The 16673-nt window shown below is 45.9% G+C and overlaps 1 protein-coding gene and 1 long non-coding RNA gene across 11 annotated transcripts in view; both read right to left on the reverse strand.

Moving 5' to 3' along the window:
* Positions 1–16673, reverse strand: part of myo9aa (myosin IXAa) — a 152055-nt gene that overhangs the window by 16693 nt on the left and 118689 nt on the right. For 8 of the 10 annotated variants that reach the window (XM_042316442.1, XM_042316443.1, XM_042316447.1 and 5 more), the window contains 9 exons: positions 15088–15210; positions 12515–12664; positions 8798–9108; positions 6261–8162; positions 5179–5281; positions 4532–4732; positions 3579–3682; positions 785–915; positions 394–617 (listed from right to left, as the gene is read on the reverse strand). In XM_042316442.1, the coding sequence (XP_042172376.1) occupies positions 394–617; positions 785–915; positions 3579–3682; positions 4532–4732; positions 5179–5281; positions 6261–8162; positions 8798–9108; positions 12515–12664; positions 15088–15210 (3249 nt within the window). The remainder of the gene's footprint in view (positions 1–393; positions 618–784; positions 916–3578; positions 3683–4531; positions 4733–5178; positions 5282–6260; positions 8163–8797; positions 9109–12514; positions 12665–15087; positions 15211–16673) is intronic. The other 2 variants (XM_042316441.1, XM_042316448.1) reach the window with 2 other exon arrangements.
* On the reverse strand, positions 927–2764 carry LOC121845319. Its single transcript, XR_006082516.1, has 3 exons — positions 2748–2764; positions 1724–1809; positions 927–1228 (listed from the first exon to the last, which is right to left on the reverse strand). It is a non-coding gene; the product is annotated as an uncharacterized LOC121845319 (long non-coding RNA).

A 16673-nucleotide genomic window follows, 5' to 3' on the forward strand; every position in this document is an offset into this window, starting at 1 on the left:
AGTAACATTTGGGTGTCAGGTAACATGTAGGGAGTAAAAACTTATTCAGGAATGTAATGAAGTAAAAGTAGTCAAAAATATAAATAGCAAGTACTCTAAAAACCTACTTATGTAGTACTTTAAAGTATTTTTACACAAGTACTTTACACCACAATGCATATGCCTGCATATTTCTGTGTGTGTATGGGTGGGTGGTTGGGTGCGTGTCTCTTTGTGAGTGTGAGTGTGTGTGTGTGTCTTTGGGTGTGTGTGTGCGTGTGTTTGGGTGGGTGCGTGCGTGCCTGGACAGGTGATTGTGTTGGTTTGAGTGTGTGTGTGTGTGTGTGTGTGTGTGTGTGTGTGTGTGTGTGTGTGTGTGTGTGTGTGTGTGTGTGTGTGGGTGCGTGTGTGTACCTTCTTCATGAGGAAGTCGTTCATGCTCCTGTAGTCGTTGGTGCAGGTGAGGATCTGCAGTGCATCGTTCCCCCACTGGGCAGGCTCTAGGGCAACACTGCTAATCTTGACGCTACGCCGCCTCTTCACTTTTGGCGAGGGCTCCTTGTTCTCCTTGAACTCCTTGGCCCCCCGCTCCAGGGTCAGGTCTGGACTACGAGGCGGTGACATGTAATCCTGTCCTGCTGGGAGGGAGGGAGGGAGGAATGGAGAGACAGAGAGTAGCAGCATAGTAAGTCTAACGCCTTTCGTTTAAGTCTTCTAGACTCCCTTATTCAGTGTGATCTTCACTGTGTCTTCTTCTGACAGTTAAACCTGCTGAACCCCACAATGACCTTTAACCCTCCCCCACCTTCTCCTAGCAGTGGCCCCGTGTCTCCGTCATCTGCATCCATGGAGTCACCTCCACAGAACAGCTTCTCTCTGGACGACTTCTTCTCACCCTGCTTCGTCTTGCCCCAGAAACGCATCTTACCACGAACCCTGGTGGGGGGGAGAGACAGATCACAGATTCATTAACCCTAATCTGAACCCTGGTGGGGGTAGAGACGGATCACAGCTTCATTAACCCTAACCCTGGTGGTAGGAGAGACAGATCATAGCTTCATTAACCCTAACCCTGGTGATAGGAGAGACAGATCACAGCTTCATTAACCCTAACCCTGGTTGTAGGAGAGACAGATCACAGCTTCATTAACCCTAACCTGAACCCTGGTGATAGGAGAGACAGATCACAGCTTCATTAACCTGAACCCTGGTGGTAGGAGTGACAGATCACAGCTTCATTAACCCTAACCTGAACCCTGGTGGTAGGAGAGACAGATCACAGCTTCATTAACCCTAACCCTGGTGATAGGAGACAGATCACAGCTTCATTAACCCTAACCCTGGTGATAGGAGAGACAGATCACAGCTTCATTAACCCTAACGATAGGAGAGACAGATCACAGCTTCATTAACTCTAACCCTGGTGATAGGAGAGACAGATCACAGCTTCATTAACCGTAACCCTGGTGGTAGGAGAGACAGATCACAGCTTCATTAACCCTAAACCTGGTGATAGGAGTGACAGATCACAGCTTCCTTAAACCTAACCTGGTGATAGGAGTGACAGATCACAGCTTCCTTAACCCTAACCTGAACCCTGGTGGTAGGAGAGACAGATCACAGCTTCCTTAACCCTAACCTGAACCCTGGTGATAGGAGAGACAGATCACAGCTTCATTAACCTGAACCCTGGTGATAGGAGACAGATCACAGCTTCATTAACCCTAACCCCAGATCACAGAACCCTGGTGATAGGAGAGACAGATCACAGCTTCATTAACCCTAACCCTGGTGATAGGAGAGACAGATCACAGCTTCATTAACCCTAACCTGAACCCTGGTGATAGGAGAGACAGATCACAGCTTCATTAACCCTAACCCTGGTGATAGGAGAGACAGATCACAGCTTCATTAACCCTAACCTGAACCCTGGACAGATCACAGCTTCCTTAACCCTAACCTGAACCCTGGTGATAGGAGACAGATCACAGCTTCATTAACCCTAACCCTGGTGATAGGAGAGACAGATCACAGCTTCATTAACCGTAACCCTGGTGGTAGGAGAGACAGATCACAGCTTCATTAACCCTAAACCTGGTGATAGGAGTGACAGATCACAGCTTCCTTAACCCTAACCTGAACCCTGGTGGTAGGAGAGACAGATCACAGCTTCCTTAACCCTAACCTGAACCCTGGTGGTAGGAGAGACAGATCACAGCTTCCTTAACCCTAACCTGAACCCTGGTGATAGGAGAGACAGATCACAGCTTCATTAACCCTAACCTGAACCCTGGTGATAGGAGAGACAGATCACAGCTTCATTAACCCTAACCTGAACCCTGGTGATAGGAGAGACAGATCACAGCTTCATTAACCCTAACCCTGGTGATAGGAGAGACAGATCACAGCTTCATTAACCCTAACCCTGGTGGTAGGAGAGACAGATCACAGCTTCATTAACCCTAACCCTGGTGATAGGAGAGACAGATCACAGCTTCATTAACCCTAACCCTGGTGATAGGAGAGACAGATCACAGCTTCCTTAACCCTAACCCTGGTGATAGGAGAGACAGATCACAGCTTCATTAACCCTAACCCTGGTGGTAGGAGAGACAGATCACAGCTTCATTAACCCTAACCCTGGTGGTAGGAGAGACAGATCACAGCTTCATTAACCCTAACCCTGGTGGTAGGAGAGACAGATCACAGCTTCATTAACCCTAACCCTGGTGATAGGAGAGACAGATCACAGCTTCATTAACCCTAACCCTGGTGGTAGGAGAGACAGATCACAGCTTCATTAACCCTAACCTGAACCCTAACAGCTACAGCACATGGCTTGAAATCACAGCTTGACACAGTTGGTGATCCAACCTTCATAATCCTCCAAAAGCAAACCCATGTCCACCATTTCTATTGAGTATTGACTACTTTAGATCATTATTGAGGAATCGAACCAAGAAATCAAGTGAGGCTATCAAGCCCCTCTACCTCATATGCAATACTATCTACACTGAGTGTACAAAACATTAAGGAACACCTGCTCTTTCCATGAGACTGACCAGGTGAATCCAAGTGAAAGCTATGATCCCTTCTTGATGTCATTTGTTTAGTCCACTTCAATCAGTGTAGATGAAGGGGAGGAGACGGGTTAAAGGATTTTTAAGCCTTGAGATAATTTAGACATGAATTGTGTAGGTGTGCCATTTAGAGGGTGAATGGGCAAGATAAAAGATTTATGTGCCTTTGAATGGGGTATGGTAGTAGGTGCCAGGGTGGTCAGTCTGAGTGTGTCAAGAAATGCAACGCTGCTGGGTTTTTCACACTCAACAGTTTCCCACGTGTATCAAGAATGGTCCACCACCCAAAGGACATCCAGCCAACTTGACACAACTGTGGGAAGCATTGGAGTCAACATGGGCCAGCATCCCTGTGGAACGCTTTCAACACTTTGTAGAGTCAATGCCCTGACAAATTGAGGCTGTTCTGAGGGCAAAAGGGAGGGATGCAACTCAACATTAGGAAGATGTTCGTAATGTTTTGTACACTGTGTATACTGTATTAAAATGACTACAATGGACACCATGATAGGAACAAACCTTCCATCTGACTGGGCGTTCTTGCGTATCGTGTCAACTTTGGCCAGATCTCCAGAAGACATGGCCTTATGTATCTTCTTCTGTTCCTCAGAGCTGGTGGAAGGCTGAAACACCAATGAATGACACAATGTCAATGACATCATACATAAATAGATATGACAGTTAAGAGACTTTTCAATATCTACAGTACTAACTGAAGTTGTGTTACTCTACATCTACGTTTTCCTATCTCACAGGAGACAGGAGGATTTTCCCCCACGCCAGTAGATGGCAGTACAACAATGGATTCCTTGACAAATGTAGCACTTCCACTAGCCTGAGTTGTCAGTTGTACTCAAGTCTAACATTATTCAATACTGTCTATAGCTCAGTTTTTCACTAGCATACCTGACTAGCAGTATAGCTAACATGGATAGCCAGATAGCACAATAAAGACAGTTTATGTTACGCTGAAGTAAAGAGGTCAGTCAGGAATGTGTGTTAATGAATCATCAAGGAGGAAGGTCAAGGTTGAGCGATGACCTTCAACCCAGGATCCCAGGGTTCGGTCAGAGAGCAGGGCTACTGGTGAGAAGAGAAAGCTAACAGGCTAACAAGCTACAGTAACACATGCCATGGCTGATTATGCTGACAGAGAGGAAAAAGGAGAAGGAGAGTATCACTTCTGGGCTGTGAAGAAGTGAGGAGACAGGCTAAGTTAGGCTAGAACCTTGATCAGGTTTTAAAGAGAAGAGTGTGTTAGCATCGTTGAAACGGTTTATGCTCGGAGGAAAAGGAAAAATCTAGTTAAAGCGTAGGTTGTTTTAGTTGAGTTGCTCGGTAGCGCAGGTCTACCCAGCCAGTGCTGAAGAGGGTTAACAGCAGGGGAAAAAGATGGCCGTCCCAATGTGAACTTCTATTAGTTGAATTGGGGTGTAGAGGCCGAGGTTTAGGTATGGGTCTGTTTTCTTTACCATCTCTGAGTCACTGAAACACTCAAAGGAATCCTGTTTAGGGATGGTTGGGGAGTAGGGGGGAGGGGAGGAGAGGGGGGGCTTTCCGTCGTACTCGTCCTCCTCCGACTCGCCCCCCAGCGAGGAGGTCGGCGTGCGGGTCAGAAAGTCAGAGCGTGTCCGAGCCATGCGGGCTTTCTTTCTGTGGCCCGCCCTGCTGACCTGGTTGACCAAAAACGATATAACAACAGTTGAAACACACTCACAAACAAGCCAATGAATGCGGCTTTCCTCTTTAGGACCTGTGGATACTAGACAGGGTCTTGGATGCCCCGATGTTTCCCTTTTCAATCTGTGAAACTTTCTCTCTGTGTCGCCATCTTTGCATTCCGTCGGTCTCACGCTCTCTAAGATGTATTTTTTTAAATGAACCTTTATTTAACTTGGAAAGTCAGTTAAGAAAACATTCTTATTTTACAATGATGACCAACCCCGACCAAACCCTCCCCTAACCTGGACGACGCTGCTCCAAATGGAAACACATGCAAACCCTTAGAACATATACAGAAATACACACAATATTTATTTATCAGTCGGATTATTTGATATGGACATGCAAATACACACAAACATTATGACAAATGCTACCGGTTCTGCCATTCACTCACCTCCTGTGTTTTCAGTCCTATGGTGGGCTTGGTGCTTGAGGAGGGGCCCTCTTTTGGGACTGCTACAGGCTTCTCTTGATTGACAGGCTTCTCCTTGTCAAACCTAAAACATATAGAGTCATTGAGTCAGGGAATGAAGAGGGGGTTAAAGCGGCAATATGTAGCTTTTAGAGCAACCTGACCAACTTCACATAGATATGTGAATTATAGATCTGTCATTCTCATTGAAAGCAAGTCTAAGAAGTGGTAGATCTGTTCTATGGGCACTATTTCTATGCTTTTGTTTAGAATCTTTTACTTTTGGTTTTGTACACCAGTTTCAAACAGCTGAAAATACAATGTTTTTGGTTATGGAAAATATATTTCACAGTGGTTTAGATGATACAATGATTCTCTACAATCAGAGTTGTTGTCATAAACTGAAATTAGGCGAACTATTAGTGATTTCTGCATATTGTACCTTTAAGTTTCTGTGAAATAGTAAATCATTATTCCAAACCAATTCATTCTCAAGCAACACCTATTTTTCTGATGTTTGTTTTTTACTTATATAACCTTTATGTGAACTATGCATCTATTAGGGCTCTTGGTTTCATTTCAGAGGTTAAGAATGATGTATGATATACGTTTTTAGGAATAATCTCCCATGTGTTTCAATGTCTAGTTGGGTAGTTAAGGCACTTACAGTACATGATAACTCCATGTGTAGTTGGCTGGTAAAGGTACCTACAGTACATGATAACTCCATGTGTAGTTGGCTGGTAAAGGTACCCACAGTACATGATAACTCCATGTCTAGTTGGCTGGTAAAGGTACCTACAGTACATGATAACTCCATGTCTAGTTGGCTGGTAAAGGTACCTACAGTACATGATAACTCCATGTCTAGTTGGCTGGTAAAGGTACCTACAGTACATGATAACTCCATGTCTAGTTGGCTGGTAAAGGTACCTACAGTACATGATAACTCCATGTGTAGTTGGCTGGTAAAGGTACCTACAGTACATGATAACTCCATGTCTAGTTGGCTGGTAAAGGTACCTACAGTACATGATAACTCCATAGCTGGATTCAATACTCACTTAGAGAACGCCACTCTGTCTTTGGGCGCAAAGAAGATGTTTTCCGACATATCAGTCATGCTGATGCTGGTGCCCTGATTAGCTGGGGCCTTCTTGGGAACCCTCCCTCTGGCTCCTCCTCCCCCGCCCTCTCTGGACTCCAGGGTCAAATTTGGTGCCCAGCCATCCGCAATGGGTCTCCCATCCCTGGTCTTTGTTTTGGGGGCTGAGGGAGGTGGAGGGAGCCGGGCCTGGTTGGGCTGGGCCTTGTTGGGCTGGGCCTTGTTGGGCTCAGGATGGGGCATGGGGACACTCTGGATGTCCATCGGCCCAGGAGGAGAGAGGTATGCGTGGGCAGCGGACACAGACTGGGTCCTGGAGGGTGGAGCCAGAGCCGGGGCTCTCTCGATGAGAAGGGAGCTGGGTCTAAGGGGCTTGGTAGATGTAGCTGCGGTTGCACTCCTGTCTTGGGGGGGCCCTCCCTGCCGGCTCTGCTGGATCCTGACCAGGGCCTCACCCCTCTGCTTCTCCAACAGTTCCCTCTCGTGCTGGGCGAAGTGGTGCCGCTGTCTCTCCAGAACCTCCTTCTGCTTCCGGATCTGGTCCATCATCTCCCTCTCGTTCTGCTGCTGCAGGTGCCGCTGCCTCTCCTCCTTTTCCTCGTTCAGTCGTTCCAGCTTCTCCAGGACCAACTGGTTGGCAGCCGGGACAGGGGTGGGGCCAGAGATGGGGATGACTGGGGCGGGATCTAGTGGTGGAACGGGTGCAGGGACTGGTAGCTGTGGCGATGAAGGGGATTCGCCGGTTTGTGCCGACCCGTCACGAACCTCTACAGGGGGAAGACGAACGACGGCACCACTGAGCTCCTCCTGATCCAGGGGGGTTTCCTTCTGCATGCTGATGACCACAACCACAGGTCGCCGTGACAATTCCCGCCTTTGTTTGATTGACTTGAGCTGCTTGGTGACGATGGTGGTACTAGTGGTATCGGCCTCGAGGGGTCGCGAAGAGTCATCGCCAAGACGATGGGTGATGAACAAGCTGCCATCAGTTGACGGGACGTAAAAGGTAGGGAGGTAGTTCTCTATCTTGGGCGGAGGTGGAGAGGCGGCAGCCGGTTCTAGCTTGGCCTGACTCTGACTGTTTGGAGGTGGGGAGGCGTCATTGGACACAGAAGCCCTGGGAGGCTCCTTCGACACGAGGCTGACCTCCGCGGCCTGCTCCAGCTGCACTTCAGAAGAGAGGGGGGAACCAAGCTCCTCCTCATCTGCCAAAGGTGCACTCTCCCTGAGTATCTCGTCATCCATGCTGAGTAGCTCGAAGCTGCCCTTGGAGCTCTGGCTGTCGGGGGTTCCGGGTCCCTGGGGGGAGTGGCGAGGAGGGGTGGTGGTGGGGGCCAGCTCGGCCGACCAGCGCCTCTCTTCAGAGGGGGACGAGGCCCCACCACTGCCTGTGGCCCGCACCTTGAGCAGCTCCAGGCTGAACTTGGCCTGCTCCAGCTCCCTCATCCTCCGGCTCTCCCTCTTGGCCCTGGTGGTCCTCTGGCAGGGCTCGTCCAGGGTCCTGGTCCTCTCTCTCACCACCACAGCGGCTGTTGACGAAACTGGCGGTGGTTCCGACTGGGCCCTACCTGAGCTCTCTGCGGCCCTCGCCACTCCTCCCTCACCTCCTATTTCTACACCTCGTCCCTCTTTTACCCTCTCCTCCTGGCTGTTCAGTCTCTGGAGGCTCCTTTCCCGCTCCTTGTATGAGCGGTCCTCCCATGTGCTCAGGTCCAGGCCCATGATCCTCACTGGCAGATCGTCTTCTTCTGGCGAGAGGCGCGTCTGTCCATTCTGCAGCTGCTGCTGCTGTTGTTGATTCTCTCTCTCCCTCAGCCTCTGCTCTTTCTCCCTCAGTCTCTGCTCCTTCAAATGCCCAAAGCTGTCAATCAAGGAGGCATGGTTACAGCTAAACCAATCACAAGGCAACACCACACCTTCATTGAGTCTTAATTCCTTGTTCCTTGACACAAGACAGACTAGACACTTAAACACATATCACAGTCTCTTCCTGTTGAATGTGTGAACTCAAAGTGGCAGCCTTAATGGGAGAATGTCCTCCTCTAGCTCAGCTGACTGTTGCTACTTTGTTCTGGGTGTTTATGTAACAACATTTATCTGAACAGGAGACTTTTTAGCTGGCAGGCCATGAATACGAGCACGTCACCAGTTGGACGACTGGACGTGGAGGAGGATTGGATATAGAATTATGACCAATAAGTACAGTGAATTAACTTTGCAGCAATCTCCAATCTCATTGCAAGAATGTTTCCATCAATGAGTTGAAGTTATGGAGGCATGGAAGTTCAGATGGTCTTCTGTGGCTACACTGCCTTCATCAAATGTTCCATGGCTTTTCATATTGATTTCCATAATGATTCATAAGCATCCAGAAACAGTAATGAAGCAAGCTCAGCTGCAGATATAAATGTAATATGTAGAACAGACTATTCACTCATGTCATGTGGAGAACCATGTCTGCTCTAAAACTTTCTGCAACACTTCACATTAGTTTACCTCTGTCTGGCCAGGTAGCCTTTGCCCGCTGCCTGTAGCAGCGTCATGGTGCCACGCAGTCGCAGGTAGGCCTCTCTGGCCATGTGGCAGCGCCAGGCTGTCTGGATGGCGAGTGCCGCCCCCTCCCGTTCTCGCCGCTTCAGTAACGCCCTCCACTCCCTCTGCAGCAGCAGGGCCGCCTCCCGCCACAGCCCAAACCTCCAGCGCGCCTTGTACCCCCGCCAAGCTGTCTGGATGCACAAGGCTGCCCCCTCCTGGATGCTTGGGTCGTAGTCATCCTCCTGCTTGGACTGGTAGGCACGCCACCATTTCTGTGTGAGGGGAAGTATTTTTTTTATTTAACCTTTATTTAACTAGGCAAGTCAGTTAAGAACAAATTCTTATTTACAATGACGGCCTACACCGGCCAAACCCGGACAACGCTGTAGGTGAGATCAGAGCTGTGGATGTTACCACATTTATAGTATGATGGAATTTATTACATTTATTGGATTTGAGTCCATTCTTCTGTAGCAACGTCCAATCCCCCCCCCAGGGGGCCTGGGGGCTAGGTGTGTTAGGGGGCTTAGCGGTATTAGGAGGGCCTGGGGGCTAGGAGGCTAGGTGTGTTAGGGGGCTTAGCAGTATTAGGAGGGCCTGGGGGACTAGGAGGGGCTGGGATTTGGCACTACTGTATAAAATAATGTTTAGTATAGTCAGGGAAAATGTTGTCAAAACAGGACACAAAGCTATACAAACTTGGATGACTACACAAAGAGCAAAAGCAGGCTCAGCAGAGATAAAAGAAATGCATGAACTGTTTGACAGACCTTTTGTTCTCCTGCTCTGGGAACATTATTACAACTCCTCCATAAGATGCTTTATTTCCTTTTGTAAGCTCTCTCCTTCAGTCTCTGGCTATTAACGCTTCTACCCATTGATTGGATTTATTTTTCTTTTCAACCAGACAAAGCCAAAACACCCGAGTCTCTTTCCAAAGGACCAATTAGGCGTTTCCAGTGTGAACAGATATAATACGAGGCCCTCTCCAAGCAGGGAAGGGAGAAGTGTTGAACAGGGAAACATTAAAGGGTTAAAGGCGGGTAACAAGGGTAGATGCCCTGATCCACTTTGTTCATTTTTTGTTTCGTTTTTTTTGTTTCTTTTATACTGTTTTTCACACTGTGTATTCATTTACTGTATTCTTCACATATCTCTTTCTAATATATCTACTACTGAACATTGCATTTTGTTACACTGTTTATTCACACTGAATATCTATATACTGGATTCCTGACATAGCTCACTGTAATATATCTACTGCTGTACATATTCTTAAGTAGATATTTTAGGTGTAAATACAGATTGCTTTTGGATAACTGATAGTGTATACTGGATTAGTTTGGATAACTGATAGTGTATACTGGATTAGTTTGGATAACTGATAGTGTATACTGGATTAGTTTGGATAACTGATAGTGTATACTGGATTAGTTTGGATAACTGATAGTGTATACTGGATTAGTTTGGATAACTGATAGTGTATACTGGATAACTGATAGTGTATACTGGATAACTGATAGTGTATACTGGATAACTGATAGTGTATACTGGATAACTGATAGTGTATACTGGATAACTGATAGTGTATACTGGATTAGTTTGGATAACTGATAGTGTATACTGGATAACTGATAGTGTATTGGATAACTGATAGTGTATACTGGATAACTGATAGTGTATACTGGATAACTGATAGTGTATACTGGATAACTGATAGTGTATTCTGGATAACTGATAGTGTATTCTGGATAACTGATAGTGTATTCTGGATAACTGATAGTGTATTCTGGATAACTGATAGTGTATACTGGATAACTGATAGTGTATACTGGATAACTGATAGTGTATTCTGGATAACTGATAGTGTATTCTGGATAACTGATAGTGTATACTGGATAACTGATAGTGTATACTGGATAACTGATAGTGTATACTGGATAACTGAGTGTATACTGGATTAGTTTGGATAACTGATAGTGTATACTGGATTAGCTCTGACATTCCAGATTTCTTCTTTCTAGTTTTTGATTATTATTATTTGTGTACTTGTTTGCCAATTTTGCTGCACTATTAGGCTCTAGTTACACAAGCATTTTGCTGCACTATTAGGCTCTAGTTACACAAGCATTTTGCTGCACTATTAGGCTCTAGTTACACAAGCATTTCGCTGCAACCGCAAAATATCTGTCCAACTCTAGACGCGACCAATAAACATTGATTTAATTTTGATTTGATCCTGGAGTGCCATTGCAGGGTTTCATTCCAACCAGGCACCACACCTCACTCTACTAATCACCTCCCCAACTGTGCTCGTTGATCAATATAAGTGATTGGCTAATTCACACCAAGGTCTCAAAGATGTAAAGCAAAGCAGGCCAACTGAAAACCCTGAAGTACCGATCCTCAAGGTGTGTTACATCCATTCCCATTCATAGCAAACTTCTCTAGTACAACAATGTCCCTGTTTATGAAAGGACTTAGTGTTTGGTTCCTGCTGGATACTGTAACGGAACTGAATCAACAATTGCATAATTACTAGGATCAAATATCTGGCATAAGTCTTAGATTGTGATCGTGAAAGTTGAATGACATCCAAAACAAAGTTGAGGAACAGTCAAGAGAAATAGTTTAGATAATTCACAGAAATTTCCACAAAAATAAATTGTGGGGTTTTGTAGGATTACTGAAAGAGCTCTGAATCTAAACATCCCTCCATAACACATACAAATTAAATATCTTGCTGGCCCATCAAAACCGGGCTGAGCAAGACTGCACAGATGAGGACTGACACACAACATTGGGATGAGAAGCATTCCTACCTCAGTTCAATAACATAATTTCCAACTTAAATCCATGTACTAAATACAAAATAAATATCACATATACAAACAAACTCCTACGTATCAAGCCTGGATGTAGTATAGATAATTTACACAGTTAATGTCACCAACTATGGTGCTGAGAGCCACAGAACAGGGTGTACAGACTTTCTACCAGCCCGGCGCTAACACACCTGATTCAACTAACCAAGACCCTGTTTGCATGCAACTGTAATGAAACAAAAGCCTTCATACCACTGTAGCAGGACCAGGGTTGGTGCCCTGTGCCCACTAATTTCCCTGGGTGATGAGGCTATAAGAAGGAGACTGTCCCTGCCCCTGGGTGACGAGGCTATAAGAAGGAGACTGCCCCTGCCCCTGGGTGACGAGGCTATAAGAAGGAGACTGCCCCTGCCCCTGGGTGACGAGGCTATAAGAAGGAGACTGCCCCTGCCCCTGGGTGACGAGGCTATAAGAAGGAGACTGCCCCTGGGTGATGAGGCTATAAGAAGGAGACTGTCCCTGGGTGATGAGGCTATAAGAAGGAGACTGTCCCTGGGTGATGAGGCTATAAGAAGGAGACTGTCCCTGGGTGATGAGGCTATAAGAAGGAGACTGTCCCTGGGTGATGAGGCTATAAGAAGGAGACTGTCCCTGGGTGATGAGGCTATAAGAAGGAGACTGTCCCTGGGTGATGAGGCTATAAGAAGGAGACTGCCCCTGGGTGATGAGGCTATAAGAAGGAGACTGCCCCTGGGTGATGAGGCTATAAGAAGGAGACTGCCCCTGGGTGATGAGGCTATAAGAAGGAGACTGCCCCTGGGTGATGAGGCTATAAGAAGGGAACGGTGGTTACCTGGATAGTTGTGGCAGCCAGTCTCATCCTGGTAAAGTGTTTCCTCTCCAGCAGGGCTCTGAAGCGGCGCTGCAGAGTGACGATACGGTTCAGGACCTCCCTGTGAAGCAACGCCTGCAGTCGCTGCCGCTCCACCTCCCGCAGGAACACCTGACAGTGGACACAATGATTGGCACATCATACACACACACACACTCTCACTGTTCAAGTATGGACCGCCCCCTCCCTGGATGACCAAACACAGGAGCAACAAGAATTTCAGGTATGGGAGCTATGGGCTGCTAATTATAGACATCAAACCAAAGGAATAGTGCTGGACCTGTCTATCAGTCTGTGTGTCTGTGTGTGTCAGAGGTACTGTCCATTCTTGGGGTATGTTCTTTATAACATCCTGTCTCCCAGAAAGACTACAGTGCTGGTAATATGTCACTGCTCCTTATTTTTCTGTTTCTCTATTTAACTAAGTTCAATAACCTAAAGCAGGGCCGAATCTCCACCCCCCCTGTAGTGACTGAAACTGATGGTCAACTACCATTCATCAAGACAAACATGACGGACCATTTTTTCTTCTAACTATAAGGACAATGCAAGGCATGTCTGTTCTGTTGTAGTATAGTTCATTAGCCCAGCACCCATGTTTTAAGGATGTGCATTTGGCCACAAACGTTTCTATAGATAAGGCTAGTCTAAATTTGTCAAATAAAACAGATCAGTGCCTTGTGGCAAATCCTCATATCCCCTTTGGGGTACAATATACTAGAGAAAACAAGACAATTGGATACAATTGTTGATACCTTGACTTAAAAGTCTCAATTTTATCCCTTCCTCTTGGTTTTAATCTACTATAGTGACAGGCAGCTGGGTGAATAGTACCATGGTTTTAATCTACTGTAGTGACAGGCAGCAGGGTGAATAGTACCATGGTTTTAATCTACTGTAGTGACAGGCAGCTGGGTGAATAGTACCATGGTTTTAATCTACTGTAGTGACAGGCAGCTGGGTGAATAGTACCATGGTTTTAATCTACTGTAGTGACAGGCAGCTGGGTGAATAGTACCATGGTTTTAATCTACTATAGTGACAGGCAGCTGGGTGAATAGTACCATGGTTTTAATCTACTGTAGTGACAGGCAGCTGGGTGAATAGTACCATGGTTTTAATCTACTATAGTGACAGGCAGCTGGGTGAATAGTACCATGGTTTTAATCTACTATAGTGACAGGCAGCTGGGTGAATAGTACCATGGTTTTAATCTACTATAGTGACAGGCAGCTGGGTGAATAGTACCATGGTTTTAATCTACTATAGTGACAGGCAGCTGGGTGAATAGTACCATGGTTTTAATCTACTATAGTGACAGGCAGCTGGGTGAATAGTACCATGGTTTTAATCTACTATAGTGACAGGCAGCTGGGTGAATAGTACCATGGTTTTAATCTACTATAGTGACAGGCAGCTGGGTGAATAGTACCATGGTTTTAATCTACTATAGTGACAGGCAGCTGGGTGAATAGTACCATGGTTTTAATCTACTATAGTGACAGGCAGCTGGGTGAATAGTACAATGGTTTTAATCTACTATAGTGACAGGCAGCTGGGTGAATAGTATCATGGTTTTAATCTACTGTAGTGACAGGCAGCAGGGTGAATAGTACCATGGTTTTAATCTACTATAGTGACAGGCAGCTGGGTGAATAGTACCATGGTTTTAATCTACTATAGTGACAGGCAGCTGGGTGAATAGTATCATGGTTTAAATCTACTGTAGTGACAGGCAGCAGGGTGAATAGTACCATGGTTTTAATCTACTATAGTGACAGGCAGCTGGGTGAATAGTACCATGGTTTTAATCTACTATAGTGACAGGCAGCTGGGTGAATAGTACAATGGTTTTAATCTACTATAGTGACAGGCAGCTGGGTGAATAGTACCATGGTTTTAATCTACTATAGTGACAGGCAGCTGGGTGAATAGTACCATGGTTTTAATCTACTATAGTGACAGGCAGCTGGGTGAATAGTACCATGGTTTTAATCTACTATAGTGACAGGCAGCTGGGTGAATAGTACCATGGTTTTAATCTACTATAGTGACAGGCAGCTGGGTGAATAGTACCATGGTTTTAATCTACTATAGTGACAGGCAGCAGGGTGAATAGTACCATGGTTTTAATCTACTATAGTGACAGGCAGCTGGGTGAATAGTACCATGGTTTTAATCTACTATAGTGACAGGCAGCTGGGTGAATAGTACCATGGTTTTAATCTACTATAGTGACAGGCAGCTGGGTGAATAGTACCATGGTTTTAATCTAATATAGTGACTATAGTGGGTGAATAGTATGATGGTTTTAATCTACTATAGTGACAGGCAGTAGGGTGAATAGTACCATGGTTTTAATCTACTATAGTGACAGGCAGTATGGTGAATAGTACCATGGTTTTAATCTACTATAGTGACAGGCAGCTGGGTGAATAGTACCATGGTTTTAATCTACTGTAGTGACAGGCAGCTGGGTGAATAGTACCATGGTTTTAATCTACTATAGTGACAGGCAGTAGGGTGAATAGTACCATGGTTTTTCCAACTTGGTATCCATCGGGAGCAAGGTCCACCTGGCCCAGATACTGTCCGATGCCTTCCCGGGTGGCACTGGTGCCCTCGGGTAGCAGCACGCGGAAGTGGCGGATGAAATCCTGCCAGGCAAGTAGAGGGAAAATGAGAAACACACACAAAAAACAGTTATTATAAATGTAGGAGGCAGTCCTCAATGGCCACAGTCTCTACTGGTTGACTCTTCTCTATGGCACTGTACTGATCAGCTGTTTGACTGGCCTTCTCTCCATTGGTCTGAATCTGTCGCAGGGAACACAAAACACTGCAGCCCCTGAGGATTGGAGCTGTTCATTTCTAAGTGACATCACTAGCTAGTCTGAGGACAAGATCCAGTTCGGGGCACATGTGGTTTTAGGGATAGTCCATGGTGATATTTACAGGGAGACTAACTAACATCATCAAAAAAATATTCACTCTCCCACTCCTCCAAACGGAGGCCCGTTGTCTGATGTCAACACAGTAGGGCAGTCTGGGAAACCGGTGAAAGCTGTAGGGGTGTGGCTGACTGACTGGGAAACACATGCTGTGTTTTTACAATTACCCCCACAGGGCCGAGTGTTTCATTACAGACTATAGAGGCCCTGTTCTCCACCATGACCTCAGGACAGTCTTCAGAAGATGACACGCGCTCCAGATATTTTTCATCATCACAGAGGACCGCAGCTCTAATCTGTCAGGGGAATTCAGATAAATGACAAGGTCAGGCTGAGGCTAAAACTAGCTTGTGTTGTGAGTAAGTTAATGAGCGTACGGGCGGGGCATTCCTTCTCGTTTCACCGTCAAGGTTGTGTATTACAAACGTTCCATCACAGTGGTTTTTCACAAAAATAAAAGGTGATGCTACTATAAAACTGAAGGATTTGCTAAAAGTACAGTAACAAGCTAGACACTAGACAATCTATAACATTATTGTGACATTACTGTACCCAACTAGTCATATTCAAATGCAACCTAACTTAAGAGCACTGTCCTAATAGTCCCACAATACTGTCATTCAAACATCAAACTTAGTCTTCGAGACAATATGGCCACCACTTCAAATCGCAAGTAAGTAATTTCTTACAGCAGACGCCATTGTTTGCTCAATGAATAGCACAATAAGTTGCATACAACTGATCCCAATCACCAAGCCAACTGAAACACAGAAAGAAGTGGAAACAATGACTCAGATGTTGGACTTGACTCGGAGGTTACTTAGCAACAGAGGACATGACTCGGAGGTTACTGAGGAATAGAGGAAATTGCACCAGGGCTCGAGTCCACACCACCTTTGGACAGAAGGAAAATGTTAACGTCGTCGCTAATGAGTGACTGAAACTTGCACCTCTTTGTTTCATGTTTACAGGAGAGAAGACCGGCAGATTAACACTGACTAATGTCTACAATGTGAGTGTTTCTAGGAGAGAAGACCGGCAGATTAACACTGACTAATGTCTACGATGTGAGTGTTTCTAGGAGAGAAGACCGGCAGATTAACACTGACTAATGTCTACGATGTGAGTGTTTCTAGGAGAGAAGACCGGCAGATTAACACTGACTAATG

Source organism: Oncorhynchus tshawytscha, unplaced genomic scaffold (genome assembly GCF_018296145.1).
Source record: "Oncorhynchus tshawytscha isolate Ot180627B unplaced genomic scaffold, Otsh_v2.0 Un_contig_3401_pilon_pilon, whole genome shotgun sequence".
In the NCBI taxonomy this organism is placed as follows: Eukaryota; Metazoa; Chordata; class Actinopteri; order Salmoniformes; family Salmonidae; genus Oncorhynchus; species Oncorhynchus tshawytscha.